At 36.0% G+C, this 19,884-nt stretch overlaps 1 protein-coding gene and 1 long non-coding RNA gene across 3 annotated transcripts; both read left to right on the forward strand.

Annotated features, from left to right (window-relative positions):
- Window positions 1–970: 970 nt before the first annotated feature.
- On the forward strand, window positions 971–2,472 carry LOC111914828 (uncharacterized). Its single transcript, XR_006189252.2, has 4 exons — window positions 971–1,242; window positions 1,324–1,363; window positions 1,472–1,593; window positions 2,092–2,472. It is a non-coding gene; the product is annotated as an uncharacterized LOC111914828 (long non-coding RNA).
- A 3,948-nt stretch (window positions 2,473–6,420) lies between these two features.
- LOC111914827 (probable protein phosphatase 2C 15) lies at window positions 6,421–10,270 on the forward strand. Of its 2 annotated transcripts, XM_023910533.3 has the most exons (10): window positions 6,421–6,742; window positions 7,049–7,095; window positions 7,201–7,551; window positions 7,702–7,873; window positions 7,962–8,115; window positions 8,608–8,671; window positions 8,773–8,880; window positions 9,044–9,169; window positions 9,298–9,533; window positions 9,787–10,270. In XM_023910533.3, exons 3-10 carry the CDS (start codon window positions 7,342–7,344, stop codon window positions 10,004–10,006), a joined length of 1,290 nt encoding a protein of 429 aa, XP_023766301.1. In that variant the 5' UTR covers window positions 6,421–6,742; window positions 7,049–7,095; window positions 7,201–7,341; the 3' UTR covers window positions 10,007–10,270. The 2 variants fall into 2 exon arrangements, with proteins under 2 accessions (XP_023766301.1, XP_023766300.1); XM_023910532.3 differs by lacking the exon at window positions 6,421–6,742 and having other exon boundaries at window positions 6,836–7,095.
- The last annotated feature ends 9,614 nt before the right edge of the window (window positions 10,271–19,884 follow it).

A 19,884-nucleotide genomic window follows, 5' to 3' on the forward strand; every position in this document is an offset into this window, starting at 1 on the left:
TAATCATTGAGTTGGCCGAGTTTTACAACACTGCTTGCTTCAGTAAGGGGCCGATCGGGGAGTACTCGGATTCTACAACTCGCCTCGATAAGGGGCTGAGTAGGGAGTACTCGGACAAGTAATCGGCTAACTCAACGAGTTTTACAACACTGCTTATAGGGCATTTTTGGCTTGCACGACGTACACTTATTCGGTGCACGTCGTGCACTCGGCCAGGGTGCTGACATGGCGTAGTCTGGGTGGTGACATGTGGCAACTTCTGGGTGGTGTGTCAATGTGCGTCGCATGCCATGTCAATGCACATGAACTCATGCGGGGATTTTCTGTTTCTTCACAAAAATCCCATCTTCTTCATACAAGCTCCGTTTTCGACATTCTTCATATACACGCGTAGCTATCAACAAGATTTACAACTTTCATTTAGACAATGTCGGCTAATTTTGATATATTTTTAAAGTTATATTTTTAACAAGCTTAGACTGTTAAAGTCCGTAAAAATTTCATAACCCTCTTGTTCAATGTCCATTCTTAATTGTCTTTATGTTGACGGACTCCTATTAACAAGATCTTCGATTATCGTTTAGATTGTTTTTCCTAACAATCGACCCATTCCAATTTCGGTTTCTGAGTCGTATACTGCTACGATGAAACTTTGTAAAATCATAACTTCCTCATATGAAGTGAGATTTGGGAGTTCCCCATATGCACGCTCTCGATTTTACGATCCCTTTGAATTTTGCTTAGAGTATCAATTTATCATTGTTATAAATAGTTGTCCTATTATTCTTTAATCATCTAGCCCTATCTTGTAGGTGTTACATGTGGGGTCGGCTACAGGAGGGTCGGTATTATCGAGTTTCGTTCGAGGCTTTGTTGGGATGCGACCAGGGCCAACCCAAGCCCAGGGTGAGCTGGGCCATGGCCCAGGGCAGCAACTCTTTATGGGGCATCAATTTTCGTGGTTTATTATTGGTATTGTAATATTTGGGCCAAAATTCATCTAGGTTTAGTTCATCAGGGAAGCGTTAGTGTGGATACCTAATTAGGCGCTAACTGGAAAATCGATTTATCAAGCATCTCAAGCGTCTGGCTTCTTCAATCTTGATCTAAGCAACAACCACGCCTAATTAATGAAGATGAAGAAGACGAGGCTTCTGCTTCTGTTGAAAGATGATCCGTGATTAAATTTAAAAATCTTGATCTAGTATAAAGTAAACTCAGGGTTCTTTTCTCTCATCCTGAGTAAGTCGCTTCCCCTAATTTCTTTCTTTCTGAAGTTTTAAACGAGCCTCAAATGTACTAAATTTCTTATCGTTCTTCAAGTGGTGATTGAGTTAATCGGCCCTCCTAAAGTGCTAATCCAGTAAGTCTTTTCTATTGTTTGAAATTTCTTGCATAACCAACGTGAAGTTGTAAAAATTTGACAGTGATTATTGATTAAAATTTTTGTAATTTCTGTTTTCTGATATAGCTTACTGCTGAAGTGAAGTTGTTGATCAAAGTTGTAGTTTTATCGATCCAGACTCAAACTGAAGTTGATCAAGTTGTAGTTTTATCGATCTAGACCTACTATAAGATTCATTAGTTTTCGAGGTAATTTTTTTTCCTTCAATTTCTTGTGACTTTTATAAGTTTTTCTGTAATAAGATTTTCTTAAGTTCATGATGTAATTATTTTTTTAATTTTTTATGACTCTAATGTATGCTAAATTCTGGTATGTAAATTCCAATTTTGAAATGTTGATATGTAAATCTGATTTTCAAATTCTAATATGTGAGTTCTAATTTTAAATAACTGGTGTGTTTTTGATTTCTGATTTATCTGAGGTATATGAAAACCTGATGTATGTCAAAATCTGATATGTTATTTTAATTTCTAAAATTCTGATGTAGCGGATTTCTGAAAGGCTAATATGGAAATTTTGATATCTGAATTATGATATTGAAAAGCGGATGTGTTTTTTTGTATAATATGATGTAGTTTTTCTAAATAATCTAATTAGTTATTTTAACTTATGAAACATGATGTATCAGATTTATGAGATTTTGATGTTAATTTAATTAATGAATATTATTTTTTGTTTTTGTATAGGGTGTGGTTATGGATAGCCAACTTCAGGTTGTATCCTTTTTGCTTTTACTGTATCTTTTTGACTTTCAATCTTTTTTTTTTCTTTAGTATAAATATGATTCTTAGTAAACTAGTATTGGGTGCTCAAAGTAGAAATCAAAAAAAGAGAGAACAACATCTTACTAATAAGTTACAAGGCTCTTTAAATAGGAATTTTGTTAGAGTTGATGAACTTGATAATTCTTTATTGAGTTACAAACTATTGTAGGAAATATTGTTGGATGAAGCCTAAAAAGGTGAACTTCTTTAGACAACTGTTCAAATTATGGAGTTTGTAAAGGAAATGAACATGTTTCTCAATAAGTTTCATATTTTTGAATATGAAAAGTCAATTTCTACTAAGTCTTGATTATCTTAAAATAAGATATTGTATAAAGGCATTGTTTTAGATCAATTTTTGTATGTTTTTGTTTGTATAACCTTGATATAGTTTGACTATGAGATTTATTTCGGTTTTGCTATATAACTTTTTATATATATAAGGGCATTAATTTAGTATCACGTCCCAGGCATTGAAAATCAATGGACCGGCCCTGGATGCGACATATATTGTAGTTCGCCATGTGAGCACGTTCCAAAATCTCCAATGCATATTTGAAGAAGTTATGACTGTTTGAAGCTGAAGCTGAAAACTAAAAAATCATGAATTTTTCTGAGGAGCGCGGAGTGCCCTTTAAGAGCGTGGGGTGCCTCTATTATAGTGGGTTGCGCGTATTTTTACGTTTTTTTGGGGTATTTAAAGGCCATTAACCCTATGAGTTCGTTATTTTCATCCTCCACCTCCTCTAGAACACCTCTAATGAAACCATAGCCTCCATTAAAGTGTTTGGAACTTAACCTCTCTCCTAAATCCATTTTGGTACTCTCTTAATGTCCATTTGATGCTTTTTTGGTGGTATTGTGCTCTAGAAGGAAAAAGAACAAAAAGGATTGATCCTTGAAGCTATGCATTTGAAGTATTTAACCTCCATTCACCTCTAGACCTTTGTAACTCACAAAGTTCCAATTATTGTGTTTTATCTTTAGATCTATGAATATATGGAGTTTTGGTGCCTTGGTGGCTTTCCATAGAGTTTGAAGAGCTCTTGAGCTTTTGATTGATGGTTTGGGATGATATATGGCCACTTTGTGAAGTGGAGAGTGCATATAAGAGCTTTTTTTTACCCCATATATAAAGAAAGATGAGTTTTTGGTCATTTCTCAACTTAGGGTTTTAGAGCTTCAAAGTTTGTGGCATTGTAATGAATAAAGTTGGAAACTTTATCCATTTATACATCTTGTTCATTTAGATTTTAAAGTGGAAGATTTGGACTTATTAGATTTAGACAAGAAAGATGCATTCTTGGACTTCATGAGACTTAAAGTTTAGATCTTGCTTGATTGGAGTGTCCTAATGGATAAATTTTGAACTTTATCCATTAGGACATGGTTAAGGATCAAATCTAGGAATTTGGGGAACTGGCTTAATGGATTAAGTCATTTTTACCCTTTGGATTCAACCTCAGCATGATGCGCTCCTTTCTGAGCGCAGTGCATTTTTAGGGTTATCTGATATGAGCTTGTTATGTGAAGCTAGTCAGCGGTTCTAGTTTGGATGGCGGCAACACAAAGAAGAGATGAGAAGTTGAAGAACAATGTTTACCAAGGGTTCCCACACTAAAAAAACCCAATCAATGGTTCTAATATAATCGAAAAACCCAATCAGAGTTCCAACACAATAAATAAAACACAATCAAAGAATATTTCTGTCTTTTAGAACTCCTAAACTTATAGTCGTCATCTTGGTCCATCCTTGTAATATCTCAGGATGATCTGACAAATTCATCCACACCTCTCTCATACTAGTGGAAAACTCCAAAAATATGGTAAGCAACAAATCATAGAGGATGTACTGGGCCATCTTGTGTATTTGGCTTTGAGATTGTCATATGCGTTTTTCATTTGTTTTTTAGTCACATCCATGCCAAATTTCTCCTTAAGAACTCTTCCTAGCTTGATCCATTAATCTTTGTGCAAACTCGCTCCTTTTATACCCACATTGTTTACTTCTTCAATGCAAGTTTACAATAAGCACTTTAGATGGGCATTTGACCATTGTCATTTATCTCCCATTTCCAATAACCAAAAAAACGTATACAAATAAGATTTTAAAGCAAACATAACCTTATAAGATTTGACCAAACATACACATTTCAAGAAATATTGATTTTTAGTAAGGAACCTGATTTCATATCATTGCATGAAAAGGCATTTTCAGCAAAATTCGGCACATAAACATTAGGGTAAATAGCACAAAAGACACTAACTTTAAATCAAAATTCTAATTTGACATTGTTTTTTTTTTTCTCAAATTTAACATTGTATTTTTCAATTTTTTACAATTCTAACCAGCTGACCAGTCGATCTGATTATTTGCTGACGTGACATAATGACATGTCAATTTTATTTATTTTTAGTTGTTATACAAATCACTAGTTTTTATGAGTAATCTTTTAAGAATTTTATTTTTTATTTATTTTCTAATAGTTATTATAAAACTTTATTTTTAAAACAAACATTAGATGATCTTATAAAATATAAACCCTTGTTATTAGGGGTGAGCAAAAACCGCACCGCAACAAAAATTAACCGCAAAAAACGCATAAATCGCAACCGATTAACCGCAACCGCAATAAAAACCGATGGTGAGGTTTTCTTTTTTCCAAAAACCGCAAACTTGCGGTGCGGTGCGGTTATTGGTTTTCAAAAACCGCAAAAAAAAACCGCACCGCACCGTATATATTATATATAATTTTTTTTATTAATTATTAACATATTAAATATTAAAAATAAGACAGGTTTCATAGATGAAAGATGGATAAATACCATAAGACAAAAGTATTTTATGTTTAACGTTAAAAAATGGTGAAATTAGACAATTTTAAGATATTTATTGTTACTTACTATTGGTTTGATGTTTTTAAGATATTAGTTGTTTGTAATTTAAGTTAATTTTCTTATACCTTAAGGTTTTTTATATTATTACAAGTAATATGTTTGAACTCTTAAAACCGTTTAAGCTCTAAACCATGGTTAAAAACCACACAAAATAACGACACCAAATTCATGCGGTTAATAACCGCAACACAAAAAAAACAAAACCACACCGCAAAAATAACCGCCTAACCGCATCGCAAAAATAACCGCACCATGCGGTTTTGAAAATGGATTAACCGCATTTGCGGTTAATGGTGAGGTTTTAGCTAATAACTGCACCGAACCGCACCGCGCTCACCCCTACTTGTTATAATACAATTTTCGATTTTTTTTTTTAAATTATAATGCATGCCATGGGTTAGAATTCACGAACATATCACCAAACCCACTTGAATTGTGCTGCGCTTGTGTGATTGTGAGTGCAGTTACTGTAGGCCCAAAAGCCGCTATCAAACTGGCTTGTTGGAGTTAGATGACCATCAATTTTATCTTGTTTTCAAAGTATTGAAGTGAGTGATAGTGGTCCATCCAAGAGATATTGCTAAATTTATTGCTTTTAAATCTTGAAATTGACTTCATGTTTATCATTGTTTTTCGTTCATATCTGATAATAAATATAAAAATGTTTTTATTTATATCTAAAAATATATTGTTACGCGAAGTAGTTAATTGTATGAATAGTTCTCTGGTTAAAGTAATTTGCACGTTTAATCTTAATTTTTTTTCTTTAACTGAGACTATTTTTATTGTTTTTGTTTCGGATTTGGTCCCATTCACCCATATTACCCTTAATATTTTTTTTTTCGTACCTTTGTTATTTGTTTATTCATTTCATTGCTTATTTATTTTATTAGCACATGATATTAGCATTAGGCCTTATAACTAGTGGATTAGGCTAAAAAATAATATGTTAACTCAATATAACACGTATAAAATAAAGACCTTTGGCATTTCGGAGCTTGAGATGGTCGCCTAATTCTCCTGGATCCATGGGCTGGCCGTAAGTCAATGATACAATAATTTAGGATTAAAATAAATATATACAACAATATCTACAACATGATCCATATCTTTTATCAAAAATAACATTCTAAGCTTATATGAGCAAAATTTGATAAATTACTATATAACAAGTAGAAATATAATTTTATAAATCAAAATCAAATATACATTATTTTATTAAAACATACAATTCATTATATAAGCATTAATAAAAAAGTAAAAAACAACCATGCAAAAGGCACCAGAGTGAAAATGAACCTTTTGTCCGTGTGTTTGTGAGCTCCTCAATAAATATTTCAGAAATTGATGCAACGCGTGTCACCCATTTTCGATTCGTCTCATCTTCACGTTCACATCAAACCCTGAAAAACAAAACCAATCACCATTGATGCAAGATTCCTTCCTCACAAGTCACAACACTACAAAGCTGTAAATAAAAAAATTGAAAACCCATCAAAACCCCATTTTTTTTTCTCGTAATTGCTCATCCAAACCAGTTAAAATTAAGAATCTTATCAATCTGGCTTTTGATTATTGATTCTTTGGTGGGTTATTTTGCAAGAATCACTTTCAAGAAAGTCCGCTCATAAAAAAGTCTCCCTTTTGGATCTCGGTAGAAAGAATCATTTTCGATGTAAGTTCCCTTTTCTTTAATCTTTTTATGTTTCCCTGTAAATAAATGCCCATTACTTAATTCACTGAAATATCTTTGTCTCCACTCTGCAAGATGTGGATGTTTTATTTGACCTCTGTCTGTGTGTATTTTTTTAATTAATTCTTTCACTTCATTTATATATGCAGACAATGCATACGCTCTCTTGTGCTTCTCTCTCTATAATTATAGTTCTTAAATGATTAGGAGAAATGAAATTGATTACAAGTTAAAAGCTGGCACTAATGATTTCATAGTTCTTGTTCTTGTTCTTGTTATATTTCCTAGGACGATTGTCGGATCTGAATTGTCGATTCACAACCGAATTCTCATGGGTGAGTTCAAGATCTATTTCCATTTCTTTAAAATGCCACCATTTCGATTCCATTTTCTTCTCAGATGTTTCTGCATGTGGGTTTGATCCTGTCTCCGTTTTACAGATTGAACATACAAAAACCCTAATTTCCGAGTCCTCTGTCGTTCAAAACCGCATTTCGGGAGTGATGATTCAAAATTAAAATCCCGGAAGTATTCTAATTTAGATTTAGAAAAAAGGGTTTGTGGAATTGAGTAACGTAAAGATGGGATCGAGAGAAGAGAGACATCAACATCATGATCTTGTCCCCTTAGCTGCATTGATTAGTAGAGAGATGAGAAGTGAGAAAATGGAGAAACCAACTGTTCGTTATGGATATGCAGCTCAATCAAGAAAAGGAGAAGATTACTTCATGATGAAAACCGATTGCCAAAGAAATTCTGGTCATCAATCATCAAGCTTTTCAGTTTTCGCTGTATGTAGTTTTTGATTTTTCATCTTATCCAAAATATACATAGCTCATTAATCTTTATCGAAGACTTTTCTTCTAGCAACCTTCAACATGGCTCACCCAAATCTGGAATCAAAACTCTAATGAAAAAGTTTCTAATTTTTTATTTTATAGATATTCGATGGTCATAACGGGAATGCTGCAGCAGTTTATTCAAGGGATAATCTTTTAAACCACATCTTGAGTGCGATTCCTCGTGGTCTTGGACGTGAAGAGTGGCTTCAGGCATTACCTCGGGCATTGGTTGCAGGTTTTGTGAAGACCGATAAGGAGTTTCAAAGAAAAGGCATGCCGAATTGACGATATTACCCTTTCCCGATTCCTTATAACTAGTAGCTTCGTTATTTTATAAACTCATGGTTGACTTATTGTAGGTCAAACTTCTGGAACTACTGCTACTTTTGTAATTGTTGATAGATGGACTGTAACAGTTGCTTCGGTTGGAGATTCCCGTTGCATTCTTGATACACAAGGTGGTGCTGTGTCTGTTTTGACTGTTGATCATAGACTTGAAGAGAACGAAGAGGAGTGAGTAAAAATTATGAAAGTTGACTTTTTTAGTCCTCGTACTTTCTTTTATGTTGCAAACTAATAATTGTTCATATGAAATGGTCAGACACATAGTTTATTTTGGAAGATATGCAAGAAGAAATGACAATGCACTTTCTTTTAGTTGTGTATTATAGCATCTTACTTTCATTTTTTTCTATTATAACATTGTACTTCTATATTCTTTCTTATGAGGGCATTTGATTTTGAAAATTCTCCAATTATATCATTGTATTTACAATTTTTTTTTGTCTATTTGGCATTATACTCTGAAACTTTACACAATTGTTGTAGTGAAAACTGCTTGACATTGCTATATTTGGATAGATTTTTATTTGGAAAATGTTGTGATAAGAAGAAATGAAAGTAGGATGTTATATCTTGCATTTAACCCTTTTTTTTGCATCATATGAAAGTTTTTCCTTGTGTTGATAAAGGAAAGATGTTGATTTTGATTTGGTGTTATTTCAGAAGGGAACGTGTAACGGCTAGTGGTGGAGAAGTAGGGCGGCTGAGTATTCTTGGTGGGGCCGAGGTGAGATCTTTTAGACTTTTACTAAATCAAACAAGACAAACTTCATCATATTTTCAAAAATTCGCTTCATTACATAATCTTTTTGTTTGTGATTTTAACAGATTGGTCCCCTTCGTTGTTGGCCAGGAGGGTTATGTCTTTCAAGATCAATCGGGGACATGGATGTTGGAGAATTTATTGTCCCAATACCGTACGTAAAACAAGTGAAGGTATCTATCTGTATAGACCATTTACTTCTGGTCTCCGTTCTGTGGGTCCTGTTTTTTCATGGGACCCACAGATACTTTTTCGTGTCTTCTGACACCATGAAATCTTTGTATGTAATAGTTATCTCATTATTTCTAAATCTAAATCGTTTTTTAAATTTAAAAGTTGTCAAATGCTGGTGGAAGGCTTATAATCGCGTCTGATGGCATCTGGGATGCCGTGTCATCTGAGATGGCTGCAAAATCTTGTCGTGGTTTGCCTGCTGAACTCGCTTCTAGGCAAGTAGTCAAGGTAATTTCTCAAGAAAACTTAAGAATCAATACACTTTGACTTTTCAGGTCGTTTGACCTTTTGGAAGTCAAAGTTAACCGATTCAAGTATGACTAATCTTCTTATTGCTTGTATGGATGGTTGTTCAGGAAGCATTGAGAACAAGGGGATTAAGAGATGATACAACCTGTATAGTTGTGGACATAATTCCGCCTGACACCACAATGCCGCCACCATCTCCACCACGTAAAAAGCACAGCAAACTCCGATCCTTCTTCTTCAGAACAAAGTCCCATGGTTCCACTAGTAAACTATCCAAAAAACTATCTGCTGTAGGCATCGTTGAGGAACTTTTCGAAGAAGGTTCAGCCATGCTTGCAGAAAGGTTAGTTTGGTCATATACACAGTTGGTTCCACGGTGGTATACTTTTAAAAATGGTCAACAGTTCGAGTCTCAGCAGTTGCAGTATGAGAGTTTCAATTCCAATGTGGATTTGTCTCCTTGTGAGCACTGGGCTCTTATGACACTTATGACACACACCTAGCAGACTGTTGTGTACCTGATTCAGACACACTGTGTGGGCCAGCTCAGAGGTTGCCAGAAGAATAACTTTTTCTTTTTTTGATATATAATGTAGGTTGGGGAACGAGGAGAATGGCGGTTCATCAACAACGGGTCTTTTCATGTGTGCGGTTTGTCAGGTTGACTTAGGGGCAAGTGAAGGGATATCGGTTCATGCAGGTTCTATCTTTTCAACAAGCTCAAAGCCATGGCAAGGTCCATTTCTTTGTGCTGATTGTCGTAATAAGAAAGATGCTATGGAGGGAAAGCGACCTAGTGGAGTGAAAGTTACTTAGCTGATTTATTTGAGGTAGATGATTGATTTGAATCTAAAGGTGGTGTGACACCATGATGTATATGTGGTAATTGGTAATAATGTTTTAATGAGTTGTGTAGTGTATGATGGAAATTTAGGATTGAAGAGTGTTTATTGTTTGGTAAGATGTTGATAGAAATTTAACAAATTTTGTAGGGGGTTGAGTTAACAATAAGCGAGTTAGGAACATTGATTGTTTCGGGTGTCTTTGTTTATGGTATTAAAAACGATTTGTTTGTGATTATGATATTCTTTATAAATCATAATTCCAACCATGATGAAAAAATCGTGAAACCATTTGCGTTTAGCAGAAAAATGAAAAATAAGCCATTAGGTTGGTATATGTGATTGACTGATTCAATATTCAGATGTAAAGTGTAAACCATGGGTTCAGAAGTAAACTAACGTAACATTTTAAAGACTAAAATCAACAACAACGACGACCAAGACTCGTATTGCAATAATTTCTACGTCGATTTAATGTTCTAAAAGTAGACCGATAGTCAAGCCTCATCTTCAGCCACATAAATCTTCATCATTGCCTCCCACTCATATCTCTTGGGATGATGTCCATCTAGGCTTTTCAGTTTTCAGTTAGAGCAATGGGATAAATCTTTTGAACGTAAAATCTATATTCTTGTTAAAAAATTATCATATAATTCAAAATCATAGAAGAGAAATTGAATCTTAATTACTATCTCTAACTTAACATTTCCTTTGTGAGTAGTTAGAAGACATGACAACATTTCATGTGTGGCGGGTTAAAAATAAACAGTCAAACCAGGAATAAACGACTATATAATATGTAGAAAATATAATAAAGAGCACAAACCATTTCCATTGAAGGGTCGTTTTTTAAAACAAAAGATTTATAAAAATATAATTAATTTGTCATAAAAATTTGAACTATCGTCTATACCAATTGAAAGTAAACCTTGGAGGTGCTGTGTGTTGAGCCGTTTACCCCAACTACGACCCATTAGAGAAACAATAAGGTGACGTTTGGTTCACAATGTGAACTTGCTTTAAAATCTATTAAAAATTATAATCTAGTTATATATATTCTGTTTGGTTGTAGAAATTGAAATTAAAATCTAATTCCACATTTTATAAATGAAATTGGAATAATATAAATTGATAAAATTGACTTTCTTATTACTTATTTTTTGTTTAATTTTACTTTGGTTTATATTTTATATGTAAAGATATATTATATAAATTATAAAAATCGTAAATGATGGTTGTGGCAGTAGTGGTGGATGGTGGTGACAGTGGCGGTGGTTGTGATGGTGGTGGTAGGTGGTGGCGGTGGAAGTGATGGATAGTGGTGGTGACAGGATGAAGGTGGCAGCGACAATGATGGGGGTGAAGGTGGTGTGGGTGATGGTGACGGTAGTGGTGATGGGGTTGGAAGTGGCGGCGTCAATGGGGTGGATGGTGGTGGTGGCGGCGGTGATGACAAATGTTGGTTGATGGTGGACTTTCCTTTTTTAATGGAAAGTTCATCTCATTTATGAATCCATTTCCTTAGCAAATCTTGAACTAAACATGAGAATCTAGTCGAATTGGATTCAAATTTCCTCTAATTTTCAAGGGTTCAAGCGAGCCAAACACCACCTTAGCCTTTATAATAGACTTCAAACCTTGTACAAAGATGTCTTAGTACAATATGACCAAACTTATGTACGGGTTAAAGGTGTTAATTCATATCAAGATGATGTTAGCACAGGTAGGAATGAAACTAAAACGCCATCATCAATAAATATGACAAAGTAATTCAATAGTCCCATAAATTGACAAAATTCAAACGATGTATGCGAGGTAGATTAACAAAAACTCGTAGCTTTTCCATTACGTATGATGTTTTCGACCATCCAAATTGTTTAGGGGATCAAAAAGATGTTTTTCGGTTTTTTCGGAAACTTTTTTTTTGAACGGATGGTTAGTCGTTAGATGTTAGATTCACTAAGTTTGTTAATTCACATATGACCAAGTTTGAACCCAAGACCTTCGATCTAAGAGGCTTCCATGTCTACCAAGTGGGCTAGTCCTACTTCACGAGGTCAGGATGAGGTGCCATTCCATTTCCTTATGGGTCGAATTCTTATATGCACTACTAGAAAAACAACCTTTTACGACGCTCATTGCGCGTCGTAAAAGGCTCAGACGACACGCAAATGCGCGTCAAGGAAGACCCTGTCATAAAGAGAGACGACGCGCATTTACGACGCGCGTTTACGACACGCTATGCGTATCAAGGAAGGCCCTGTCATAAAGGAAGATGACACGCATTCGCGTGTCGTAACCTTACGACGCGCGTGTTAATGACATGCAATGCGTATCAAGAAAGCCTCTGTCAAGAAAGGCCATGTCATAAATGAAAATGACACACATTTTTGCGTATCATAATTTTAAATGTTTAAAAAAATATTATTTATAGATTTACTATTTTTCAAATTAAATTTGTATTTAATGTCTCATAATAGAAAATAAAAATCATATATAAAAATACAATCTATTGCATAAAATTTAACGTCATACAAATAATCGTTCCATGGAAAGATAAAACAAATCAATAGTTGTAACAAAAATTTACAAACTAATTAGATACAAGAAATATAAAAAAATATACCCTCAAATGCTTTTCAAAGTCTAATCTCCATGTCAGCTCTTCAACTCACTTCTCCAGTTTGTCCTTAGGTTCTCTAAGGGCTCCAGCATCTCTTGTAGTTTCAAAGGCACAAAGAAGAACATAACGTGCAGCATCTCTTGCAGTTTCAAAGGCACAAAGAAGAACAGAACTCCTCTTACCATTCTCTAATCAAATTTCGGTTTTATGTTATGGGATTGGGAGTCGTGTTAGTGTTAGTGTTGTTGTTGCTGTTAGGAGCACCATCAGATGTGTTGCTATTGCTGTTGGCTCCTTGTACCCATGCTTGGATTGGAGTGCTTGTTATAGAACTTGCACTGCCATTTTGAGCAGCTGAAAAATGAAACAAAGTAAATGAATATCTCACCACTTTCCCATAGTATAAATAACTAATTCTAGGGCTAAACACAACAAAGTACAAGGATTTAATAGAATGAGATGAAATAGGATGCTATAATACACGTGTAAAAGAAAATATGTTGTTGTTTCTTGCATTCAACAATAAATAATAAGTGTAGTAAATTATCGACCATGGAGATTGTTTTGCCAGCATGACCAAAATGCCCTCGAGCTGTTTCCTAACATCTTCTTCAGGGTGAGAGCTTAACCGAGCAAATAGTTGAGGAGTTACTTCCTGTAGAAAGGAAAAAAAGTTACTAGTTAGAACATAACTGATTAGGTTACTGTGATAGAAAACTGGCGAGAGGGGTCCCACCCACCTGCCATGGCAACAAAGGAACTGTTGAAAGTGCAGGTTCAAGTAGCAAAGTCGTAAATGTTTCATTAAGCATTAATTTCGCATTCTATAGTTCATGTTGCACTTTATCCAAATTTCCTTCAATATTGTAAAGCATTGCTTGTAAAAGCATCTGCTCACTCTTGACCCCTCACTTTTGGTTCCCTATCAGATGCAGCATCAAGAACAAAGAACACGATCTCTCCAAACATAATCAATAATCAGATTGAAGTATATATTATGAGTAAGTAATAAAGTACATGTAACACAATAACGTATTATTAAGGAACTTATGTCTTTAATGATAGAAAGATGTATATTTAAATAAGAAGATAGCTCACCAGCCTAGGTGGTTCATAAAGGCATTCCAGGAGGTTTATTTTGATAATAATTATCAAATCTTGAACAGTAACAAACAAATGATATATGTTTACATATTAAGAATATAATGAGCAAAAAATAAAGTGAATACCACATTTTAGGAAACCATTGCTCCCCCATAGCAACTATATAAGGAATATGGGACAAAAATGGTTGGACTTCATGTATGACTTCAAGTATAAACCATCATCTTAATGAAATCTAAGATAGATCGAATCTTAGCTTTATATTTTCTTCAATCAATGACACTTGGCAGTTACAAATTTCAGAAAAAGTTTTATCCAAAATTCCAATTAAAAAAAGTTTCGCTAATAAGAAAGGAGATCTATCTTACTTTCTCAGCAGCTTCAATTATTCTGAGATGTGAAGACTCTGGTTTGTTTTGGTCATCATCTTCTTCAGAGATGGAAGTGAATTGACCTTTAAAGTACCTACTATAAGAACTTACTATAATTAACTGCTATGTGATCAAAGGGGTAGATATGGAAATACCAAAATATAAACATGTTGATTTAAAGTAAGTACCTCGACAACAATTCTATGGCAGCTGAACCATATCCACGCTGCAAGTAACAGATAATACAAGAATCATTTACTATTGTGAGTGATAAATATTGGAAATAAATACCATGATATGCACATAAAACACACACACATACACACACCTTCACATGTTTTGGATTTTGAGGTAAAACTAGTTTTGGATCAAGATTGAAATGGAAATTGTTACTATTTTGGGCATTTCGAGCAACAAATTACTTCTTTTCAAAGGAGATATTTGACAGGTTGACTTTATCAAAAAAGTCACTTTTTGACTTAGTAACCGATATGGTTTTTCATGTACAGATTAAAGCTTTGTTTATTCACTTTATTGACAGCCTTTTTCTTTTACTTAACAACCCGTTATTACTTAAGTCTAACTTTATTCTATATCTACATTGAATATGAATCCTTTAGTTGACTATTTTTTATCATTAAAGTCAAACTTCCCTTAGTTGTTAGCACATGGATTCATCAATACTTTAAAATTACCCATCAACTTTAAGCAGTTTAAATAGCATGTCTCCTAACACATCCCATATTTAAAGTTACCCATCATTCTAAAAGGTACCTCCAGAATGGTGAAAACCAGGGGATAAATTAGCACTTGTCCCAATGCCCACTCCAGAATTCCCAGCTTCTTCATTTGCAGTTGTTATAAGCTCCTCGGTCAAAGCAATCACCTACAACAAAAAAAGTCAAACCTTAAACACTTTGGAGCTTTTGTTTCCACATCAGTAAGATAAAAAAATGGTGTTGTTTCAAACTCATAATCTTAGTGAACATCAGAAATTAGGAGACAAAGGTAGAAGTAGATTGGCCATCACAACACATAGCAGACACCTACATAGAAATCAAGATACAAGTGATGGAGTAATGAAACAAAAATAATGTATCTCTATCTTCCCCTTCCTTTGTAGCTTGGTCAAGATCATCATCTCCACCCTACAGAGTAATGAAACAAAAATAATGTAAGAGAGAAACATGTAGTCTAAATAATTCAAATAAGAACATGCATCTTTTCAACAAGCTATATATGATAAAAACAAATGGGCCTCTACTTAACAAATTGTAGTGATGATTTAGACTAAATCATATGGTAGGAAAAACTTACCAAAATTTGTTCCAATGACAACTCAGTAGGCTTACTGAATAGTTTATCATTGTATGTTTTGAAGGTTGTGGAAGCATTGGGTTGTTTGGATACGTGTATTGTAAAGAAATGTTCTTGTTGACTCCTGTGGTTATAAATGATCCATCTGAAGTGTAAATTATACCCGTATCAAGATCCACATAGTTGAAATTTTTAGGTGATCCACAATCAATGATTATATACCCTATAACAGAATAAAGACAAAAGATAACTAAGTTCATGGGGCTAACCTATTTGAACACGTGCATGAACAAGAACCAAAACTGCAAGAATACAACAAATGAAGAAATGAAGAAATAAGATCATTATAACTCAGAAACCATTAACCAACCTCTAGTGTTTTTGTTGAGAGATTAATGACTCTGAATTTGTTAATAAGGGAGATGGAATGGAGCGTACCTGAGATGCTTAGAGTGTAGAATTGGGGATCAAGGAAAGAGGAGGAAATCACGATTAATATCTGTATCGCTTTTCCAGTTAGGGTTTTACATAGGAGAATAAAAGAAGAATCAAAATCGAAATCAGAGGCATGAATAAAGGAGAAAGAAGAGCAATTTTTACAATACAGAGGAGTGCACCTTACCAAATAATCCTTCGATTGACTGCAATTTGGAGTCAAATCGATATCGATTCAGCTAGATAATACCAGTTTCGATTTCAATTTCATCTACTCCAAGTCTTTGTGGCCTATAAAACACGGTGTGTGGCTGATGATGGACAACCTACGAGCTGCTGGTACGAGCTGTTGGTTTGTACCCAACGCTTTACCAGCAATACCTTCTCCCGATACGAGCTGCTGGGTTGAGGTCGCCTCAAAGAATCCTAAAATCTCTGGATCAAACACATACGAAGCGGATTCAATCACATAAATGGGCCCGGATCTTCCTTCACATGGGCCCCATGTTTGCCTTGTCTAATTACTGGAAACCATAGTTGAACAAGAAAGTCTGTGTCCATTATGCATTATTCATTCAATAGTCAAAGTCTTGAACCAATCGATCATCACAGAATTCTTGATAGTCATCAAGAGGGTTCAAATTTGTTTCCTCTGGGGAAACGATTGGATCAAATCTGTTTCCTCTGGGGAAACGACTAGAAACCATATACGGATTAGGGTTTATAGAGAAAATGAGAAGGAGAGATTGAAGGTTGTCGGCTGGTGGTGTGCTTGCCTTGATCGACGTGGACGATCGGGAATGGCAAGTAATGATGGTCGAAGTGTGAGGGAAGAAGTAGGTGGCTGTCAATGTTGGTAGGGGGAAGGAAGGAGCGTCGATAATTAGGGCAATAGGGAAAGGAACAAAAAGGAAGGCGGGGATTTTAATTTTTTAGGATTTCATTTTCCCCCTCAGCTACTAAAGGATGGAAGGCGCGTTTCCATTAAAATTTATAAAGCGACATCCTCAGACGACACACGTTTTATTATAGGCGCCCTCCGTGTTTTTTTTTAGACACTAATTTAAGGGTACGCAAAAATGCGCGCCCTAAATCCTTAAAATTTATAGAGAGATGACATTGTTTTTAGATCACACTCGTTTGCGTATTGTGAATCAATGCGTATCATAAATTGCGCGTCGTAAAAGGCTGTTTTTCTAGTAGTGATGGCCATGCAACAAGGTTGTATTTCGGAGATAAGCATATTTGGTCCACTACTGGGTCCAGCAAGGCGACCCTTTGGGACCACTTCTTTTTGCTCTTGTATTGCACCCACTTATACATCAAATTAGAGACAATTGTAAGATTCTTCTTCATGCTTGGTACCTGGATGATGGGACAATCATTGGAGATTCAGAGGAGTTGGCCAGAGTATTGGACATCATTAGGATGGCATGACCAGGATTGGGGCCTGAGCTGAATATCAAGAAAATTGAGCTATTTTGGCCTTCATGTGATGGTAGGAAGCTTCGTTCAGGTTTATTCCCTGCTAACATTGGACGATAGTCAGTGGGGGTGAAGCTTCTTGGGGGAGCTGCTAGTAGAGATGCGAGAAAAAATATTACAAGAAATATGAACCGGGAGAAGAAGAAGTGAGAAAAAATCGCAAAGAAGAGAGTTGCTAACTTTAAAAGGAGGAGACTTGAAATGCATATAAACAAGGAGGTAACCCTCCAGATCACTAAAATTACTTAAGTGAGGGGTGGAGTCAGACTCACGACTCCTAAAAAAGAAGCACTTTGCAGGAGGCATGTAACACCCCGAGATTCAGGTGCATTTCTTTCATCCTTGTTCTTTATTGAATTTTCATGTTTAGTCCTTGAGTGGAGTGTAGCAAGTGAGTACGCTGGGCATACCAGAGGGGTAGGCTGCGCGTACTTACGCGCTTAATTTGGACGCGAAGTCGCTAAGGTACGTTGGGCGTACCTAGAGTTACACTGGGCGTACTCGGCCCAGGTGCAAAAACCCTAATCCTCCTTGTGCACTATTTAAAGGGTGTTATGGCTCATTCCTTAGCCTCCATATCAGTGAGTGAAACCCTAAAAGAGAGCCCCATCGTTCTTAGTGTGTGAGAGTGTTGATTTGAGCTTGTTGGTGCTTTAGTGGCTTAGTGAAGAAGGAGGAAAGGAGTTCTTGGAGGCTAAAGCTTGAGGTGCCATTTTGGATCTGAGATCTACAGAGGAAAGGGCTACCCTTGGAGGTATAAAGTTCAAAACTTTCCTCTTCTTTTGGTTGTTGTTGTATGTGTCCTTTTTAGGGCTAAAAACCCCAAAGGTGGAGACTTTATGAGTGTAAAGTGCTCCATGGTCCAAGATCTGTCCCTTTTCAGTGTTATTAGTGATGTAGAGCCATAAAGTTCCCATCTTGGATGTTACTTTGGGGTCATGCATGTGTTTTAAGCCTTCTAGAGTTGAAGGTTGGATCATTTTTGGAGTTAGTGACTTGTTCAGCCATGCAAAGGCTTAAAGTCATCAACTTTATGGATTAAGGGGCTTAGAAGGGGTCAGATCTAAAATATGGACGTAGGTCTTAACTGTTTAAGACCTCAAGAGCAAAAGGGCTGAAGCAGGGGAGTACGCCGGGCGTAATTCCTAGTACGCGCCGCGTACTGGGTGGCACTCCCCGATTCTGAGGTGCAGCCGGGTACGCTCAGTGTACACATCTGGTATGCACAACGTAACCCGGAGAGTTGACTTTTGGTTGACTTTTAGGGTATGGTCTATTGTGGGGCCTTTGAGCTATGAGAGGGGTAAAATGGTCTTTTACCCTTCTGAGAGTGTCATAAGAGAACATAGTGTAGCCTTTGAGAGTTATATTAAATAGAGTGTTATTTTCATATGATTAGGCGGAGGCTAGGCCAGCGTTTACCGAGTCAGAGATTTACCGAGATACCAGAGGTGAGTCTTCTCACTATACTTCACCTAGTGTGGTAATAGAGTTAAGAGACAGAGTATTATAGAGTTATATGCCAGTGTGATTGCATGTTATTATGTGTTGTGATTTACTGTGATATGTGATATGCATGATTCAGAGTTACAGAGTTGGGACTTTCGGGTCCCTAGAGTTAGGGCCAGAGGGCCCACAGAGAGTTGGGGCTGGAGGGCCCCACTGAGACACATTGACCAGAGGGTCAACAGGGTTACAGCCTCGGGTGGCTATTATGTGATTTGTGTGGTAGTTTGGGGAACTCACTATGCTTATGCTTACAGTGTTCAGTGTTATGTGTTTTAGGTACCAGTGATGACCGCGGGAAGGCGCCGACTTGATTTGTACACACATATGGGATTGGATGTATTTTGATCTTGGGAGAAATTTGTGAATTAAAAACATGATGTTATGACATTTTATGAATGAATGGTTTTATTTAAAAATGTGTTTTCAAATGTGAAAAATTGTTTTAATTTTTACGGTGTTACAAGTTAGTATCAGAGCCTAGGTTTGAGGGATTCGGGTGCACCTTCGGGCGTATCTGAACTCAAACCGAGGATTTGAGAAATTTTTGATAATAAAACAAGTTTTCAAAAGAAGAACTTGCGAGACAAACAGAGCAGAGTCGTGTGTACGAACAGCCAGCGCCCGAACGGTGATTTCCCAAAATACCATTATTATAAGTGTTATGAGATATGATGTGATATGTTATATGATGAGCTATGATATGCATGCTAGAGTAGACTAGGTATTCTTGTTAGGACTAGAGTGGCCTGATATGTGATGCCTGAGTCTAGGAGTCTTGCTGCTATGAATATTTCAGAGTGGAGATTGTGAGGGATATGTTTGCGAGTATCATATGATTAGAGAAAGTAGAGTGCTTGGGACTTGGGACTCTGGGGGAGAACTTCGGGTGGATGCTGATGCGGTGTGGACGATAGTATTGGGCCCATACTACTGAAGACACCGGGTCAGTGCCCAGTCCAAGTAAGAATCCTTGGAGTACCAAGGAACAAGTAGGATGGAGTACTTGAG

Source organism: Lactuca sativa, chromosome 3 (assembly GCF_002870075.4).
Source record: "Lactuca sativa cultivar Salinas chromosome 3, Lsat_Salinas_v11, whole genome shotgun sequence".
NCBI classification, from domain to species: domain Eukaryota; kingdom Viridiplantae; phylum Streptophyta; class Magnoliopsida; order Asterales; family Asteraceae; genus Lactuca; species Lactuca sativa.